We start from the raw sequence: 19,523 nt of genomic DNA on the forward strand, positions 1-19,523 counted from the left end.
GGGGGCCAAGCAATGGTTACAAACTAGTCAGTCAGTGACAGAGAGAGGAGGAAACCAACCAGAAAGATTACAAACCTGACGGTTATATATGGAACCTCAAACCACGTGTCAAAAAGCTATCAGAGCATGACAGGCTAACGAACACAGAGCAGGCACAGAGCAACAGAGAGAAACAACTGCGGACCATTAGCCAGAAATGCAAATTGCTTTGACTGTTAAAAGCCAAAGCAAGAGAACAGAAAGAGCATACAGACCACAAGGACCTAAGCTAGCAGCCAAAACACGCAGGAAGAACCAGCCCATCACTGATCATATCAAATAGATGTGTGAACACTTGGGTACCATGCAACAAAACACAGGCTGAAGCTGGATGGCATGCAGAGGAATCAGCTACACAGACTACAGCAAACCTCAGAACACAAAGATGGTCAAAATCACAAAATGAAGGGGCATTCAACAAATGCCATGTGCTACTTTACAATGAAGTATTTTTCTGCTACATGCAAGTCACCTGAGCGACGACACAAGTCTCTTGCACATGCAAAGAACCACCACTTTCAATTTTTCTCTATAGAGAAAGCATCTCCCAGTGAGGAGATGCAAAGTTGTGCAACGTGGTTACTAAGCCCTATTTAAAAAGACTTTCCCCATCTAGCAGCCTCATCAAAGCAAAGACCACGGTGATTTTTTTCTTGTACCAAAGAAATGTGATGATCTATTTGTCCAGTGACTACAACATAAGAACCAAATTTTCCCAATCACAGCACGTTCTGCAAAGATTGTATGGGAGCCAAGAAGTCGAAAACTTCTTTTCCATCATTAAGATCAGAGACTCTCAAGAACACTATCCGCAATCTGTGTGCTGGGCTGTATTACATCTCCAGGAAGCTGTGGCAGAATCAGACAGCTGGTCCCTCAGCTAGCTGTTCTACCTTCCTGCTATTAAAAATCAGGTGATCTGAAAGCGTGACAAAATAAAATGAGACCACAATGCACCCGTTCATCTTGCTAAGGCACGTGGAATGAACAGCAGGCAGGCCACTTCCAAGCACATTCAGCACAGAAGGTCATGCAGATGCAGCTGGCTATTTCTCATGAGCCAATCATGAAAGTACCTTGAGGTCCCTCCGTTCGAGGTGCAGGAGCTCAGAGCCCCGGACGTCATGTCGGATGAAGATATCCTTATACTCACAAAGACTGAGATGCTCAAGCCAGGCCGCAACCTCCTCCGTTCCCCAGAGGTGAACTGTTAGAGATGGAAAAGCAGGAGTGCATTGAGTACCCAGAATCCCAGAAGACAGTGAGAGATGAGGACACCATCAGCACTCGGTGGCAGAGAAGGAGGGCAAGCAGTACCACAGCCTCAAACCAAGGGGAGGGCAAGGACTGGTAACACGACGTACAGTCTCAAAAAAAGGAGGCAGGGCAGAGAAAGGGAAGAGGTGTTCTCTTAAGCAGAGGCTAGCTACAGTAGAGCCAGGAGGAAGTGCACGTTTGTTTTCATGGGATTAGATGTGCTTTTTAAAGTTTACCCTCGTGTTTTAGCAGAGTAAGTTCATTGATACTCCTCTGCTTACAAAACAACAGGTTCATAAAACATATCATGAAGAATCAAGCACAGATTAGTTTGCTATCATGGAAAAGCACCTGTGCTCAGTAAACAAAATGGTAACCTCTCTCCCCCAAGCCTGAGGGAGAGAGGAAGAGCTTAGACTTCCACCTTCTTGCACAGCCTCTGAATAAGAGAATCATAAAGGTCCCAAGTTCTGGGAGGCAAAGAATGAGCACCAGCCTGTCAGACAGAAGGAGACTGTACCCACAACTCCGTGGCAGAGGACAGGACCCAGGAGCTCACAGAGCAGGTAGTACTTCTGAATCTTAGAAGAAAATCTTCATAAGGAGAGTATAAACCAAAAATCAGCTATCCCAATTGGAGAGAAAGTGTCTTGAATGGCAATTTGTCAATTTATGGCCAGTTTTTATCTACTGACCAGTAGGATTAAAGGTCAGGGTGCACCTGCAGTGATGCTGATCCCCAGCCAATTAGACATGAAACTTGATTAAAGCCTGAGGGTGAATCAATGAGGAAAAACATCATTAACCATATCACAGAGAATTAGCAGTGAAAAGACTGGAGTTATGCGGACTTGGGCTCCACAGTCGTTCTGATACCTAAAAATGCCCAAAACCTCAAATTCACTTCACTAAGCACCCCTAAAATATCCCTGAAAATGCCTGGATGTAGGCAGAATTCTTCAGAGGGCACCTCCCGTTTCTGCTCAGGAATATTTGCGTGGTACTGGGGGATCATGACTTAGACAGGAGCAACAAGCTGCTTGGCCACATGAAAAAGACAGACTAGACCTCCAAGAAAAGGCAGATGCACGTGAAACAGAGGAAGAAGAGAATGTGAGAGGAAAAAGACAGAGAACGGGTAGCGGTGTGACCATGCTGATGTGACAGACACAATGACTGAGCAGACTTGGTACCCGGCAATCCCATGCTACTATGAGTCTCCTTATTTTTGTTGTTCTTCTCCTTTTTAAACTTGGTCACCAGCCGGAATTTGCCACTGCGGCTGCGTTTAGAGTAATCCAGCATCTGGTTCTGTAAAAACAAAAAAGTGACAATCAGGCAGTCATAAATCGATTGGGACAGACCAAGAGCAACAAGTACCATCAAACTCAGCTACATGACCTTGTAAGACAGGAAAAAAAATTCTAAACTCATTCTGATCAAGATAGGAAGGGAAACAGAGAAAGTTGCTCCGATGTCAGGCAAGGGACCTTAGCAGGAAATCGCTTTCTTTAGCCCTAGGGTGTCAAGTTTCCCTCTTAATGATTTTTTTCTAACATCAGTCGTATATCTACAGGAAGTCAAACACTCACAGTCAACTAGTGAAAAAGAGAACAGCTAGGGAAATATAGCCTTGGTCCTCCTCACCTCCTCATCACAGGGCTCCATAAGCTGCCACAGCCAAGGGATGTCTGCGAGTTTCCTCAGCTGGAGGTCCATGTCTGCCAGGGCTGCTTGGAGCTGCTCCTTCTGCGGAGGATCTAATTGCTGGATCAGAAATGAAAGCAAAGCAGAGTTAAAAGCCATATGGTGGAACACACAGTCTGGCCCTTGCCTTGAAATTCCTAGCTAACAAAGCAGTTCCTTGTTTCAAAAGGAAGTGCACAGCCTGCCCAGACCTTACCAAGTTAATGATTTTCATCTTTTCTGAGGTCTAAATTCTGCGCAAGGTAGCTTGACTGCTCATCATGCCTATGTAGCAACACCATCCTAATTCTTCAGTGACAACATTTAAATTGATTTGTTACAAAGGCAAAGAAGACCAAGACCAGCAAAATCTTGCTTGCCAAGGCAACAGTAGGAGAGGAGACAAGTGAAAGGCTGCTTTACTCCTGCTTTGTGCTTCTTACCAGCGCCATCTTGCCCGCCAGCAGCAGCTCTGTTTCATTATGCAGGGCTTTGACATTATTCACCATCTCTACAACAAGGCTGCAGTTCAGACCCTGCAGGGAAGCAATTCATGCGCAGATTAAGCCTGGAAATGCAGAGGTCTGAGCAGTCAAAAGGAAGAAGTCTTAGACAAGCAAGGCCTACTTTTGGTCATTCAGAAAGGAAAACCAAGAGCTATGGAACAAAGACAAAATGGGAGATGCCAAGTGAGTGAAGTACCTCTGAAGACTTGGATTTAGCGTAGACTTTGTCCATAGACTTGGAGCTGGCATTGACAGCATGGGCAAGCTCCTGTTCCATGTCCTGATAGGATTGGGCTATTTCCCGAATGCTAAAGAGAGAATTACAGATTGCATCAGCATATGCTCAAAGCACGAGATCTTTTCCGACTGGGTATCTCCTTTCAATACCCATCTGAGTGACAAGAGCAGGGATAAAGCATGGAAGGGGCACAGCCTCTGGCAAAGCAGGGCAATTCTCCCTGCTACAGTGAGCATGCACAGGCAAAGCAAGGCAGATTCCACATGCACATCTCCAGGTGCATATTCGGTTCTGCACACAAGTTGGGGTCAGTTTGAAATATAACCTAGACATTTTAGTATGGCCATAGTGATGTGAATGGCAGCCGCACACATGGCACTTTATTTAACACCTCTCCAATGTGACTCTGGGAATTTTCTCAGAGGACCAGACCAAGGAGCTGAATGTCCAAGTAAAGGATGAGCAGGTGAGCACACAGTGACTTCCTCCAGAAATCTCTGCTGGGCATCAGGGTCCTAAGAACCCAACTTGTCATCTGAGCTCCTAGAGAGGCCTTTGTTTAATATCTGATAAAAATCACTGATATTCAAAGATAATGGGTTCTTTCAGCATTAAAGGATCCATGTTTGCTCATGGAAGTTAACATTTTTTGTTCAGAATGACCTAAGAAAGTTTATTCGACTTCAGTCCTCATGCAGATGGGACACTGCATAATGAACGATGTTACCCCCAGTGACATGGACCAGCACTGCAGAAGATAAGAGTGAACAGAAACAACTCCAGGAACAGGAGTAGGACAAGAACTTCAGGCACCAAAGGAGGGCTCTATTCACCAAAAGCAAACTGAGGCCCACCTGTGGATCAGAGCACCTGCAGCTTGACCAAACTGGTTGATCTGAGTGGATTCTTCTTCGGACATGATCTCTGGTTGCAGAGAGAAAGATGAGGGTCGGGACAACTCACACTTCTGTTTGTCCTCCCAGGACTTCAGGGTGCTCTCAAATGCCTGAAAACACAGCAAGCAAACTGTAAGATACCTTATGAAGTTCCTATAAAAACCAATGGCTGTGCCTATGCCTGTAAAACATGCAAATCTGGTATAGACACTTTTCATTGCAGGACACAGTTGTTCAGCTGCTTATGACTTTGCTAACTAGCTGTCTGGGCTGAAGTTTTCCATGCCACATGCTTGCCTTGGCTTAATTTTTGCTTAAGACTAGTTTTGGTAAATATTGCTAGGCCATTTCTGAGAGCCAGACGAGCAACACCTCTTCAACTGACATCTCAGAGCCGGAAACTAAAAAACACTCAAGGCTCCTCCTTATCTTGAAGTCAAATGGGCTTCCCCGGTAATTGGTGGGACAAGCAGCTGAACTCAGAGCTAGGACCTCTCCCACTTGCACCCATACTGATATGCCTGCTGGCATCAGCTAGCAGTACAGGAAGAAGTAAAAAACACCCAATGCAGAAGGATCAAAATTGGGTATGGTGAGAATGAAAACTGAAACACAGAGCCTCAGGGCAAGGAGAGATGGATCAACAAGTGCAAGAAATGGCAAGAGAGAAGGTTAGACAAGAGAAGGGATTATGAGAGGGGAAGACTGAAACAGAAAGAATAATTCAGAGAGGAAGATGAGGATACTAAGCAGGGGTGCAAAGCTTTCATGGGAAAAAAAAATCCCAGCATTTGGGGAGCTAGAAAAGGAAAGGAGATTGAGCACGATGGGTGGATGGGAAAGGGGGGAAAAATGGTAGTCATGGATCCTGGGCCTGGGAAGTCAAATGAGATGAGTACAGACTAGTTAAGGAGCACAGGACTAAGGGCAGAGAGAGCAGATGGATGGAGCAGAAAAGCCAGTGTCCACTAGAACACAACTAATTTTGGGACAGTCCAAGGTTCTGGGGACACACCATTCTCCTGTATCTGCAAATACCCGTGAAGCCCTGTGGTAAAGCATTCCCTTGCCCTGTTGCTCCTCATACAGGACAAAACCAGGCTCTGTCAGCTCAGTGAAAGCTATCTGCTGATCTCAACCTTGCTGATGACTCTTCAGTGGTCCAGATGGGGCTACATGAAGAATTTGAATTTTTCCACCTTCAGTTTAGGAAACTAAATATCCCAAATCACATTTGAAAAATGCTACCAAAGGTACAGGGTCACACACATGAAGAGAGGACCCCACTTCATCTACTGCATAGGACAGATTTGCTCTATGAAGGAAGGGCTGTGCAGCGATAATCAAAAGGACAGCAGGAAAAATAAGGATAAGCCCACAGTCAAGACAAAAGCTGAAAGCTGCTCTGCAAAACTGGAACCTCTTCCTCAGCAGCAATTCCATGCCTGTAAAACCAGGTTTGCAGGCAACGAGGAGTGGGATGGCACAATCATAGCCATGGCTTCAGATGGCCCAACACACACATCACACCCACTAGGGACTTGTGTGTCCTCTCTACCTCTTGTGCTTCACTCCACCTTTCCCACCATACCCCACATGCAGGCTGCCTCTCCTTTTCTCCCTCCCACCTTTCCAGCAGGAATCCTGCTCCCCCTTGGTCTCTGTGCTGTCTGCTTCAGTCACTCCCTCTCCAAGTCTCAGTGTGACACTGCAGAAGCTCTCTTACCCTCCAGGAAAGACTGTACGCAGTATTCCTGTCCCCTCCTCTCCATAACATTCACATCAAGGAGTGACAGGACAAGGGGCAATGGTTTTAAACTAAAAGAGGGTGGATTTAGAAAGGAAGAAATTTTTTACAATGAGGGTGGTGAAACACTGGAACAAGTTGCCCAGAGAGGCTGTATATGTCCCACCCCGGAAACATTCAAGGTTAGGCTGGATGGAGCTCTGAGCAAACTGATCTATCTAAAGATGTCCCTGCAGGGGGGTTGGACTGGATGGCCTTTAAAGGACCTTGCCAATCCAAACCATTCTATGATTGTATGATCAATATCCACTGTTCTCTCCCAGCTCAAAGGGTCTTAGGTATTGCCCTGTCCTCCAATGACAGGGGGTTTGTACGCCCACCTTTGCTTTCTTTTCATCCCATCATACTCATAACCTCCTGCCAGGCAATGTGCCTCAGGCCTGTATCAGGCTGCTTTCCCTTTTTCCTCTCGGTTGTTCTCTCTCTTCTTGTTATTCAGCAGATGAGTCCTTTGCAAAGGAGTTCAATTTGCTCTGGAAGCTGGGTAAAGGGGCATTAAGCTGGGAAGTATTAAGAGCTGCTATCAACCAAACTGTTTACACATGGAGAGCTACAGAGTTGGGAGGAACCACGAAGACTGTTTGTGCCACAGCAGGCCTTTATCCTTTCCTTTGGCTTACCACCATTCAGTAATACAGTAAACTGGCAAGGATGCTTCCTTATCTGCTGGTACTCGTCAGATATATTTGAAAATTATGAGATGAGACAGACACACGCTGCTGAACAAGGCATAAGACACTGCTTTACTTGGTCAATGAGGTATAAGCTGCATATTGAACAATACCGAGAAATTAAAATATTGAACAGCTGAATCTAGACAATCCGCAGCACCCAGTGAGGCAGGCATCCTGTGGGAAAAACAGCATGCAAGCATGTTAAGAAATGCTGTCACAAGGCACCTATAAAAGGAAGCAAAAGAAGCTTGCATAAACAACCTTATTCATGCGATTTCCCGACTGGGGAATGCAAGTTTAATCATGTTCTCTCCAAAAGGTTTTATGGTGTGTAGCAAAATATGCTTCCTACATTCACAAAGATAAGCTTTCACGTTTGGCCACTGCCACGCTCTCCAGGAGTATGAGACATTGAAACATGTGTACCACACAGTGGATGCAAGGCTGCTCTTACCCTGTCCCGGGTGAGGGTCTGTGCTCTGTTCTTATGAACAATCCAGATGTAACCCGGAGGCTGGATCCAGGCTTCCCCATCCACTTGCACGGGAACTCCCTCTTCTCCCAGGATTGCTATCTTCACTGTCCGACACTGCAAGGAGTGATTGCATCAGAGAAACTCTAAAATGTTAGTTTTCTAAAAGCATGAGATGTTCTCTTTCTTTCCAAAGCACTTCCCCAGGTACTGTAGCTTTGGTGCTACCAGAGGCACAGGTGCCTGGGTGGCAGGGCACCTCGCCCTTGTGCAGCAGGGACCGCTTGCTTGGTCTTTGGACTACAAACCTATATATGAATTGCTGGTCTAACTCCTACCTCAATGAACACTAGCAAACAATTCCATGCTCAAATTTCCCCTGGACATGCCAATCTTCAGCCCTGGTGGATGCTCTTTCCAAGGACAAGAGACAGCACAAAGCAGGGCTTTACTGACTGAAACTGGCAAAACCATGACAAGCTGGAGACGGGAAGAGAAGAAGAGCTCACAAAAGTAACTGATACCTGCGCAATCCGATGATGCTGTAGGTTTATCACTCGTGACACTGCCATTTGCATGCTACCAAACACTGCCACCACCTCCAAAATCTTGTCATCAAAGGAGGGGGCTGTAAATGTCTAGCCAGATACAAGGGAGAGAGAATTCAGTTGACATACAGCTCTGTTGGAGAGGTTTCCTTTACCCCCCATTGGTGAAAATTTTGGGGTCAGCTTTCAATTGTGCTTTTTAATCTGTATAAAATTAACAATGAGGCTAAAAGGTCAAGATCTGCAGTGAGCTAGGAGGGAGAAAGACAAGCCTTGATATTCCCACTGTGCTTCCAATGGCAGCTAAAGCATAATTCAAACACAAAGGCATAGGCCACAAGGCTAAAATTACTCGTATGAGAGCAGACACTTTTTCATCTCAAACAATACACTGTTTCTTACTGGATCTAACTCTATTTGCCTTCAAAGGGCTTTACTTCTCAGGCAGCCTGAGGGGAGAAGGTCAATCTAAAGCACTTCTTGGAAGTCCAGATGCCCAGGACAGCATCTGTTGGGTTTTTTGTCTGAATCACTACAGACTGCTTGGGTGTGAAGCCGCGGAAGATTGGATTTCAGTATTATATCCACTTCACAGTGAAAGTACATGCAGACAGGCCCCTTGCCCTCTTCTTTCCAAGCACTATTCTCAGGGGCTATGACTTCAAAAGCAACAGCGAGTAAAACACTTCCAATGTTGCCTTAAGAGAATACTCACATCATCTTCCTTGGTCCCTCCCCAGAAGTTGGTGCCTCCTGCATAGCTAGGAATGTTGAGTACGGCGATTCCCTGGAGACTGGGCAAAGGGATTGGCCTCCCATCGCACTGCACAGAAAAGCAGGTAACATCACTCTCCGCACAGCAGGAGACAGCCCCTCCTGCCACAGCACATGCTCTAAGAACAGAAAACAGCCTGCACAGCTTAGTAATAAATTAATTCAGGTTTCTTCCATTTATTCTTGGCCTATCAGAGTAGAACACATCCACTCACACCTCACGAACCACCTCTCCCTTAGTAGACATGGATTGTAGAGATATACTGTTGCTTCTTTTCGCCCAACAGGAACAGGGCACACCTGAGAGGCATGGCAAAGCCTCTGGGTTTATTCCTCCAGAAAGCGGAATAAAACTTCTGAAACACCTATGCAGTCTGCTGTGATGAGGGTCTTCCACTGAAAGCTACCTGTTCATGCTGTATGTGTCCCATACAGGAATATTTCTTTTCCAGTTTGATGCACATTACAGTGTAGTTATAGTACAGAGTTTTCTGCTGCACCTACTACCTAAAATATGTTCACATGAGATACCAGATATAACATAACAATCTCATCTACGTTGAATACCGAGTTGGGGACAGCTAATACTTTCCAGCAGGATGACACTTCCCCTACAGGCTGGGAATACAAGTTATCTTCCAGAACCAGGAAAAGCTACTTTTAGCTAGGTCAGGGTGAGATACAGCAAGCACACTGTATCAAGCAGGCAAGGGAAAACACCCCAATGTCACCAAACAGAATCAAAGCCACAGCGTCTGAAGGAGATGCAATTAGGCATCCCAGTTTAAGCAACAGAAGGGCATGCTAATTCCTCACCTCCAGCAAGACTTTCTGCTCCAGGTTTTTATATGTTCTGTGTAGCAGCTCCTTGGTCCCCAATACTCCGTACCACATCATGTTTTTAGTACGACTTCTAAGGCGGCAAATCAAAAGAGAAAAAGTTGGCATAAGCATTTACCTTTTCCCTTAGAGGGAGAAAAACCCCACATTGAAATGGTACCTCCTGTGTCCTAAAACACAAAGGTGCTTTGCTTCCAAAAGGGTCAAGCATTCAAAATGGTCCTTGCTTGTGCTAGGAAATTACTCCCCTTTAAACTAATGTCAGGTACAAACTGAGCATGACTGAGTAACACACAGATTCCTCTGGAACAGAACTTGTCAATCTCACACACCAGAACATTAACAGCATTTTGCCCTATTAGCTCAAGTGTAGCAAATGTACCAAACCCAGGCTACCCAAAGCATCCTGTCGTTGCGCAGGTGTTCAAAAGGCCAAAACCTGTGGTTTATTTTAAGTTAGATCAAGGCCTCTGCAGCATTGAGAGCTGGGATGTGATTCTCTCGTAGCTAAATAGCAAGACCAGGAGAAAAAAACTGAGTGAGATCACGAAGTGAATAGAACCAATGCACTAAATCCACACCGACGTAGCTACTCAAAGGGCTCATACTAGCCACAAAAGCATAACAAATCAGTAATAACTCAGTAATCATGATTTCAGGCTTTGAAGGAGGATTATGCACACAAGATTGACAATATCTATTCAGCACGCTTGTGCACAATCGGCTTCAAAACTGCACAGAAGCATAAAGTGGTTTCAGTCACTTCTGGAAGTAGCCAAAGGTCAGCCAAAGCCAAACCCACCTGCATTTCTCTGGGTGCTCATCACGTTTGTTGTTGAAGTCCAAAGAAATCTTTGCATCCAGTCCAATTCCAAAGTAATTATTCATGACACACTTCTCCGTGTAACATTCACTGCCAAAAAAAGAACAAAACTCCCATTCCTAAGTCCACGTACCATTCGGTATACATCTCACATGCCCCCTCTGGCCACCTTGCAACTCTCTTGCATAAATGCGTGAAGAACAAGAAGGCTGTATGCCAACGTGCTCTGATGAGCACTGCCTAAAACCCACAAGGAATACCAGAATCACCTCCAAGTGTAGGGAGAAGACTGATCTAGATTTCATTCTCACCTAAAACCTACAAATCTTCTACTGTGAGTCCGATGTGCCACTGCATGTGTAACTAGATAAGCTGATCCTGACTGGCACCCAGCATATGAATTAATTTACATAACTCAAGGCCGCTCCATTATTTAGCTCTATAAATGAATTGCTTCTCTGATGAGGTCCATTTGGAAGCATCCACTCCCTCCCTTCAACTCGCTGGGCATACTCACAGATTTTCAGGCTCAGAGTTGAAGGGATCAGCATGGATCAACAATCGGCTGATGACAGAGCTCCCAGGCAAAGAACCAGACATGCCAGCACGGATATCTGTAGGAAAATTGACCACAGGGAAGAGTGTGATTAATAATAAGCAGAAAACAGGTAACTTCTATCTCAGAGATGAGACGAGAGGACAGACTATATTAACTCTTGTCATTCACTGTGGAAAGTAAATAGTGAACGTGCTTTCCTGCACTCCAGAATGCATAGCATACTCAATAAGAAGAAGGGTTTCCGGGGTGCCTGCAGGGGTTTGATCGACAGGGTATCACCCAAGGCCAGCAGACAGTTGTACAGACACATGGAAATGGGAAACAGGGGTGTATTCACTGCAGTAGCTTTTTTGCTCCAGGGTGAGACACGTAACATCCGATGAGCAGAGGGAGAGGAGTAGTACTGAAGTTATTCTCCAAGTTGCTCAAGAATTACTGCCTCCTGCTTTTTAAATTATTAGCTAGCAAACAATAGCTTCGTCAGAGAGACAGGAAACTGCCTGCTTCCAGAAGAAACAATTTTAACAAGTAATTTAGGGGAAGAGGTGGAAGGACAGCACCATGGTGATGGGGAGAAGCTGCTATACAAGATGTGCGAGGTGGGAATTCTGCTGGGTCTGTGCAACTCCAGTGACTGCAGCCTTCACGTGAAGGGACTGCGGCTCCCAGTCCATGGCTGACACTCTTCAGAAACCTCTCTCAGCAGCATCATATCAGCCTTCTCGAGGTTACTTTGAGCTCAGTATCTCCCTGTAATTGGTACCTAAATTCTGCCGCTGTACTGCGTTAATAAAAATCGGTGTTTGGGTCTCAGCTACAAACTGAAAACTATTAACATTCCCTCCAAGTCTTCACTTTTCAGCCCTAGTGGGAAGTTATCCACAAAGAGGTTTCTCTCCATGTGGACCCTGCACAAAAGGACATCAGACAGGACAATTTCATGTTTTCATGTGGTGACTGCAGCCTGTGTTGCTGTCACTCATACTCCAGTTGGCTGCCTCAATGGGAAGTGGTGGGTGTTCCACGTACTTGGGTAGAGGATTTTTGTGTTCAGCATTGGCAAATTGTCCCGGTTTCCTGTCTGGGGAGGAAGAGATGCAGAGCTGCCCAGCGACAAACTTCCTTTGTTTATTAGTCTTTCACAAGGAGATTTGGATGCTGTAAAACACAACACAGACATGGCTATTGACAAACATAATGGTGTGATTCAGACCAGCACACAGCAGCACAGCCCAAGCAGCAAGACTGGGTTAGGCATCACTCAACTGCAAAACACTCTTGCCACCATAAAACAAAGAGGTGACAGGAGTAGTCATTAAAAGACAGAGATGTGGCATATGTGCAGCCAGGAAATGTCACAGATTGGAGGCACCAAAATGCCACATGCAAATATTAGAAACGGAGATGAGAAAAAGCTGGTGCCAGCAGCAGAACATACAGGGTATTTGGCTCCCAATCAATACTCAGATAAGTTCCAAATACATTTGCAGTGATCAGGGGTCTCTAACAGATTACTCACATAACACAGTTATTTAAGCAAACTGGCTTCCGTTCTCTGTCATCTTCAAAGGATGGTAGGAGCTTACAGGGAAATGTCATCAGGTAGATGACATGAAAAATGCTCAAGACCGTCCTTGTCCAAGCACTGAAAGCCAAGAGAGCCCACATTACTGGCTAAGGTGCAAGAAAATTTCTGAATCCTAGGCTCCATATGCTAAGATCATAGACCAGCCATCAGAGATGTAGCAAAAAGTGGGGTGTATGATGCACAGGCTAGAGCATAGAAACATGCAAGGCCTGGCATCTGAAGAGGAATCATTCAAAAATCAGAGAAAAATAGAACTTGGAAGGTAATACAGATAACACCTCCCTCACTTTTTACAACTAACAGACTTGTAATTCACAGGAAAGATCTGCATGGTGGCAGCCCTGGAGCAGTACCTTTCCGCTGGCTCCTCCCTTTGGACACTCCATAGCTGCTGCTGTGTGACGACTGCAGTGAGATTTTATCCTCGTTCCTCAGCTCCTTGCCCTCTTCAGAGGCTGACAGACTCAGGAGGAAGCCCTCTTGCTCCTGGGTCTGGGCATTCTGCTCATCTACAGCTGTAAGGAGAGAGAAAAGTAGCTGAGTGCCTCACAGCTCTTCTAGCAAGGAACACCTCCCACTGACGTACATAACAATAGGATGGGACTTGAACAGCCCTAAGTCCTTAAAGGAAAGAACAGGAATAAGAAAAAGCTTTCCTATACCATTTGTCTCAGTTAAGCTCTGTTCTGGAGAGACTGTGGAACTGGGCTGGCTTAGCCTCCTGTTTTCTTTGCTAAGCTATTTAGCAGTGAGGCTCTAAATAGAAGCGTCCACCTTTAATGTCACAGGTCCTCAGGATTCCTGAAATGTAAACTGTGCTACAGGTGATGGGTTTCAATTTATTTGCATTTAGATGTTGCCAGAAATTCTAACCAGATGGACATTAAATGATAAGTTTAATGAGTTTTCTGTTTGCTTAATTTATACTGGGACAATAGGATAAGCCACTTGAAAAGGGCCCTTAGACATATGTAATCAGGAGGAAGAAAACAGCAGTTGGTAAAACCAATACGAACAGAGGAAAGAATCATATTTCATACTTTGGAAGAAGAAAGACAGTTTGGAGAAGCTGAACAATTACATTTGAAACGCAACTGGAGTTTGCCCAAGAGCTGGTAAGAATTAAATGCTAGCTTGTTGCCTAAAGCAATCAAAACTTCGTTTGCATGTAATCAACAGGCCTTCCTCCCCAGCAACGCCTCACAGGGCACAGCTCTGGGAGAAGCCCTGAGATGATCTACCAGCTCACTGCCTCTGCAGGGCGACAAGACCCCCTTCCTTCAGTCTCTTCCCCTCTCTTGTGCTGACCCTGGAGTTCACCAAACGCAAACGGCAATCGAACCCGCTAATCCAGCAGAAATACAAACTCCTACTGCTGGACTAAGCGAATTGGTCGAGCTCCAAACGAACTCCAACAAGCATCTAATCAGCATTAGGTAAGCAACAGCAAAGTGAGGCAGCAGTGAGGCCAAGACCTCCACTTCACTGGAATCAGGCTGTTTGCTCAGCTTCCACCATCTCATACAACTTCACCTGCAGGACAGGTTGCATAGAATATTGCAGCGCTGGAAACACTGCGGTGATCTGTAACCGACTACATAATTGTTCACAGTGCACATTTCGGTGTGCATGGATGTCACATCTGCAACTTCAATGCTTTTATCTCCAGTAATAAACTGTTAAGTACTTCCTTCGGTCTAAGTTAAACTTCTGAGTTTATGACTAACATCTGGGAGACTGCTGCCTTTCAAAGGAAATGAAACATTGAGCGGCTGGACAGAGACAAGGGTCAAGATACGGAGAAGAGGGTCACCTGCCTAGGAAGTTAACATTGGAATAGAACTGATTTGCATCAAGGTGGGTATCATCACGCATTCCCGGTAACAAAGCTAGTTTAAGCAGTTCCTGCCCTCTCTTGCAGCTGTACCACTGCACTGTTTTGCCGGGCTGTACTATAAAGAGGTTTCTGAAACAATCCAAGTTAAAATACTTAAAATACTTTCTCCTCAAGTATTTTCAGATCTGTTTTACAGCAAAGCCACACAAACAGTTGTGCTGACACAATTGTGGTATGGGTGGGGACAGAGAGGAAATGCAAATGAGCAGCGCGGGAGGGCAGTTAACTTCCCAAACCAGCTCTGTGGGACAGAACATACCTCGAACTTCAGGCTCATTTACCAAGCAGTGTTTCAGACAGGTGGGCTTGGCAGGGATGATGCTGAAACTAAACAGCCAGGCTCATTGAATAGCTCCTCTAGCTCAGGAAAGCTGTTTTTAATAAAGAACCCTACTCCCCTCTGGAATAAAGGAAATTTATACTTCTCAAAAGCCTGTCACAAGTCACAAGCAGGACTCCAAAGAAGTTACCTTTTTCTGCGTGCTCTATTATCTGACGAATCGCTTTTTTCAAGCTGTTGGCTCTCAACATGAGCTGTTCTCGGGGACGAAATATCTGGGGCCGTGCGGTACACGACGAGCCCACTGACCGGTCGCTAGAAGAATCACAAGCACCGCCTGACCCATCACCATCTTCAGTTTCCTCTGCAATGGTGGGAGGAGGGTTTGGCAGAGATGAAGATGCTTGAGATTCATCATTCAGTGTCTTCAGCAATGAATCCAGCTTCTCCTTCAGGACAGAGCACTGTAAGACGAAGAAGAACATCTGAATAGAACAGTAGACTGGGTAGCTCATTCTTTAGTTCTTGCTGAACTGCTGCTGTCCTAGTTCTCTGAAAAGAGAGCAGTTTTCCACTTCAGAAGTAGAAACACAAACAGTTTTTCCAATTTTACCTTCCTGGCCATAACCTCTGACTCCTCCGAGCTTTCCGTTGCCTTCTCATAGGCTTTTCCTACTCGAGCCACAAAATCCTTCACTGTCTCACAAAGCACCCTAGACAAAAAAGGTAGTGAAAACAAAGTCATGCAAGCATTGTCTCAGGATTTTCACAGTCCATTTTCCACTTAGAGCAGCTGTCCTCTAAGTACTCACTTGGCTGAGGAGATGACCACTGAGTGTTGGTCAGAAGTCAGTATTTTGGACAAATGAGCAGCCACAGAGTCTTCATAGAAGAGAATCTTCTGCACCTGGTGACAGTCAGAAACAAGCCACTGGGGTGCTGCTCCCCAACGTTACAAGATACGCTGTGTATCCCTGGCTCCCCAGAGAGTTCCTATCATTCTATAGGCTCTTTTTGCCCTGGAAAAATTCTGCGGTCCAGGGCTCACTCACTCGCTGAAGACCTCAATCTGACGAAGAAACTAATTCCAAGTCTCTGATCAACTATGTATCGAAAACTTCTTTTGTGTGACTGTTATGCAGCTTTCCAGAATTTTAACAACTTGATGTCATGACAGCAAATAGAAGTCTACTATTTCCTCTCTGTCCTGTTCCAAAGCATCTCCTCCTCATCCCCCACTATGGTCGTTGAGTCTGGTAACCCAAACTCCATCCTTCTCCACAGTACTTCACTGACCTGAAGCCCCTGCTAAGCCCCAGTCATGGCTCAGGCCTGCTTCATTTTGAGCTCAACCACTGCCTCCTATCTCATCCGTTTGGAGGCTGTTGCTCCCAGTCCCCTCCCTCTACATCTTGCTAGGTACCTCGGAATCCTCACTGAAATCTTCAGTGACTGTGGAAGTGGAGGCCTGGCGAGGGAGTTTGGTTTCATACACCATGATGCTCCACCTGTTGAAAAGGAGGCATCGTACTTGTCACTATAAGGCAGATGATTTCCTCCTTTATCCAAAAGATGTAACAGATTAGAATCTCAAAGCAGAACAAATTGCGCTTTGGCAGGGGCGTGACTGATGTAAGGAAGCCACAGAGTGGCAACGGAACTGCAGAGGGGCTGAACTGGGAGAAGAGAGAAGGATGACACAATGAGCAAGTATCCAACAGCACAAGGAACTTCTCTGTACTTCTTCCCCCGTCCCCGTCACAGAAATTCTATGGGCATTATTTGACTCAACATAACAGATGCCAAGATGCAACTCTAAAGACAAGCAGCATTTTATAATACACAAAGCTGTACAGGCAATATTAATACTAGAGGTAAAGATGTCCACTTCTGCATTCAGTTTTCATTTCTAAGCCAAACTCAAGATAAATTGGTTCAAATTTACCAAGAAAAAAATTAGCTTAAAAAAATAAATCATGACTGTAAGGCTAACATATTCAATGGACGAGAACTCTGGACACAAGTGAGGATACTGGACATCAGACAATTTCCCTCAGTACTGTTCTGCAGCAGTGACACAGAAAGCCAGACTACCTTTTGTCACTAAAGGGCGACAGAGGATTAGCAAAGAAAAAACGTTAACTGGCATTAGTAAGAAGTCCAGCAGCTGGGCAGAATAAAGAACTCCACAGTTCTCCTGCAGGATATTTTCACACAACTCCTGAGCAGGGGAGGATGTTAGTGATGGTTACTCACCTGTCCAGCATTTTGGTACTGGCTCTCTCCAGTTTCTCCAGGATCTGTGGAAGCTGGGTATCATCATCACAAGCAGACCCCCAGCCTAAGACACGGGCAAGGTCATTCCCTGTACCCAACGGCAGCACTCCCAGCTGGCACTGCATCAGAGAATAGGAAACCAAAACTGACATTCAAATGGGAAAACACAAGCCACAAACAGCCACAAGTCAGATGACCGATTCCTTACACAGACCAGTCATCGAGCAACAGCTAGTCCCAGGGCGAGAAGAAAGTAACTGGATGGGGAAAACAGCCAGAAGAGCATGCAAGTAAGGAGAAATTTCCTCTATTTTTAAGATGTTAATCGAGAGAGGAGCGTATTACAGCTCCCATCTCGAGGAGCACCTTGGAGATGTAATTATTTAACCATCAGGTGGTGCTATTGCTTTTTCTGTAATATTAGCATAGACCTCTCCAAGACAAAATGGAAACTAACACTATCATAACACTGTATGATACCTCAACTGCAGTGAAGTTTCTGTCTGTCCCAAGACTGAGAAACAACACCACGAGAATTAAAGGGAATAGATGAGGAGCACTACCCTTGTGGAACTCCCAGCTTTCTAACTGCAGCCCTTTCTGAGTGTAGTCTCTGCTGGCAACAGAGCAGGAGTAACTCAGAGCTACTCCAAAAGCTGGATCTTGTAAAAGGGAGTTGTGGAGGAGCACTGGAGATAGGAATAATGGATTAGTCCAGTACTGCTTCTTGCAGAAAACTACTTCAAGAACACTGTTGTGGTAAGCTTTCAGCAGCTTCAGTCCTGGGGCAAACTAGATCTGTATGATCAAAGAAAGTCCTCTTCAACCGTGCTGTCGTTATTACCCCATTCCTTCATCCAGCCAAGCTCGTTGGGCAGGTACCTGCTTGTGAAGATTGAGGCTATCAATTTCGGAGAGAACCCAGCCAACACTTCCATCCCCACCGCAAACTAAAATCCGGAAAGTGTCAAATTTCTGGAATAAGCGTAAACTACAGAGAAAGGAAAGAAAAAAGCAAGAGGGAAGAACAATCAGCTGTTATAGAAAGAAACGATACACAATTACAATCTAGATAATAAACATGGCAGATTTGCATAAAGTAGGCTCTCATTTTGCAGTGAATATGGGTCACTCTCATTACAGATGAATTAAAATTATTATAAATAAGGAATTATAAATACAGCCAAGCAATTTACAATGGTTATTCACAACAGAAATGTGTCCCAGAAATGAGGAAATTCACTACAGAAATGAGCCAACAGTGCCCTGGTTGCCAAGAAGGCCAATGGGATCCTGGGGTGCATTAAGAAGAGTGTGGCCAGCAGGTCGAGGGAGGTTCTCCTTCCCCTCTGCTCTGCCCTAGTGAGGCCCCATCTGGAGTACTCTGTCCAGTGCTGGGCTCCCCAGTTCAAGAAAGATGAGGAGCTACTGGAGAGAGTCCAGCGGAGGGCTACGAGGATGATGAGGGGACTGGAGCACCTCTCCTACGAGGAAAGGCTGAGGGAGCTGGGCTTGTTCAGCCTGAAGAAGAGAAGGCTGAGATGGGACCTTAGAAATGCCTACAAATATCTGAAGGGTGGGTGTCAGGAGAACGGGGCCAAGCTCTTTCCAGGGGTGCCCAGCGACAGGACAAGGGGCAACGGGCACAAACTGAAGCAGAGGAAGTTCCGTCTGAACATGAGGAAGAACTTCTTCCCTCTGAGGGTGACGGAGCCCTGGCCCAGGCTGCCCAGGGGGGCTGTGGAGTCTTCTTCTCTGGAGATATTCCAGCCCCGCCTGGACACAGTCCTGTGCAGCCTGCTCTGGGTGACCCTGCTTCGGCAGGGGGGTTGGACTGGATGACCCACAGAGGTACCTTCCAACCCCTACCATTCACCTTGTGTTGGCTCTTATTGTAAGAAGCACCCATTCATGACAAAAGTTGCTCAAATACAATGCAACAGAGAAACATTTGGAAGGGGGCAAACTAGAGACCAAACTTCTTTTTTTAAACAGAGCTGCAGAAATACACTCAAGGAATTTATTCCACAGCGCTCACTTTTTTTTTGTCCACAGGTATTCTAGTGTAATTTGGTAAACAAGCCTGAAGTGCCATCTATATCCCAGGGCAGAACCAACTTTACCAAAGGCACTCATAAGAGATGTTTTCCTAGTATCACCGTAAAATCTTTCAGGGATGGAATTTTCACATACTTCGCAGGTAAGTTATTTCTGGATAAATCTCATTTTGACAATATGCATTTGCTATCTATGACATTCATCTGTTCAACTGACTTCATTCAAGTTAACTCTTGTTAACTGTACATCAGAATGCCTGCTACAAGTCTGTTTGCTGACAAGTTTTCTTCTGGATTCAAGCTTC

At 45.4% G+C, this 19,523-nt stretch overlaps 1 protein-coding gene across 5 annotated transcripts in view; it reads right to left on the minus strand.

The window, feature by feature from the left end:
• The window catches only part of DGKD (diacylglycerol kinase delta), a 62,319-nt gene that overhangs the window by 5,715 nt on the left and 37,081 nt on the right, over window positions 1-19,523 (minus strand). For 4 of the 5 annotated variants that reach the window (XM_075417615.1, XM_075417616.1, XM_075417617.1 and 1 more), the window contains 20 exons: window positions 18,044-18,152; window positions 17,141-17,280; window positions 16,308-16,392; window positions 15,697-15,791; window positions 15,498-15,597; window positions 15,075-15,348; window positions 13,061-13,222; window positions 12,149-12,277; window positions 11,078-11,174; window positions 10,540-10,650; window positions 9,714-9,810; window positions 8,839-8,946; window positions 8,100-8,213; window positions 7,558-7,692; window positions 4,581-4,732; window positions 3,685-3,796; window positions 3,426-3,518; window positions 2,944-3,063; window positions 2,490-2,607; window positions 1,116-1,246 (listed from right to left, as the gene is read on the minus strand). In XM_075417615.1, the coding sequence (XP_075273730.1) occupies window positions 1,116-1,246; window positions 2,490-2,607; window positions 2,944-3,063; window positions 3,426-3,518; window positions 3,685-3,796; window positions 4,581-4,732; window positions 7,558-7,692; window positions 8,100-8,213; window positions 8,839-8,946; window positions 9,714-9,810; window positions 10,540-10,650; window positions 11,078-11,174; window positions 12,149-12,277; window positions 13,061-13,222; window positions 15,075-15,348; window positions 15,498-15,597; window positions 15,697-15,791; window positions 16,308-16,392; window positions 17,141-17,280; window positions 18,044-18,152 (2,482 nt within the window). The remainder of the gene's footprint in view (window positions 1-1,115; window positions 1,247-2,489; window positions 2,608-2,943; window positions 3,064-3,425; window positions 3,519-3,684; window positions 3,797-4,580; window positions 4,733-7,557; window positions 7,693-8,099; window positions 8,214-8,838; window positions 8,947-9,713; window positions 9,811-10,539; window positions 10,651-11,077; window positions 11,175-12,148; window positions 12,278-13,060; window positions 13,223-15,074; window positions 15,349-15,497; window positions 15,598-15,696; window positions 15,792-16,307; window positions 16,393-17,140; window positions 17,281-18,043; window positions 18,153-19,523) is intronic. The other variant, XM_075417618.1, reaches the window with a different exon arrangement.

The sequence above is a fragment of the Opisthocomus hoazin genome, chromosome 4, assembly GCF_030867145.1.
Source record: "Opisthocomus hoazin isolate bOpiHoa1 chromosome 4, bOpiHoa1.hap1, whole genome shotgun sequence".
NCBI classification, from domain to species: Eukaryota; Metazoa; Chordata; class Aves; order Opisthocomiformes; family Opisthocomidae; genus Opisthocomus; species Opisthocomus hoazin.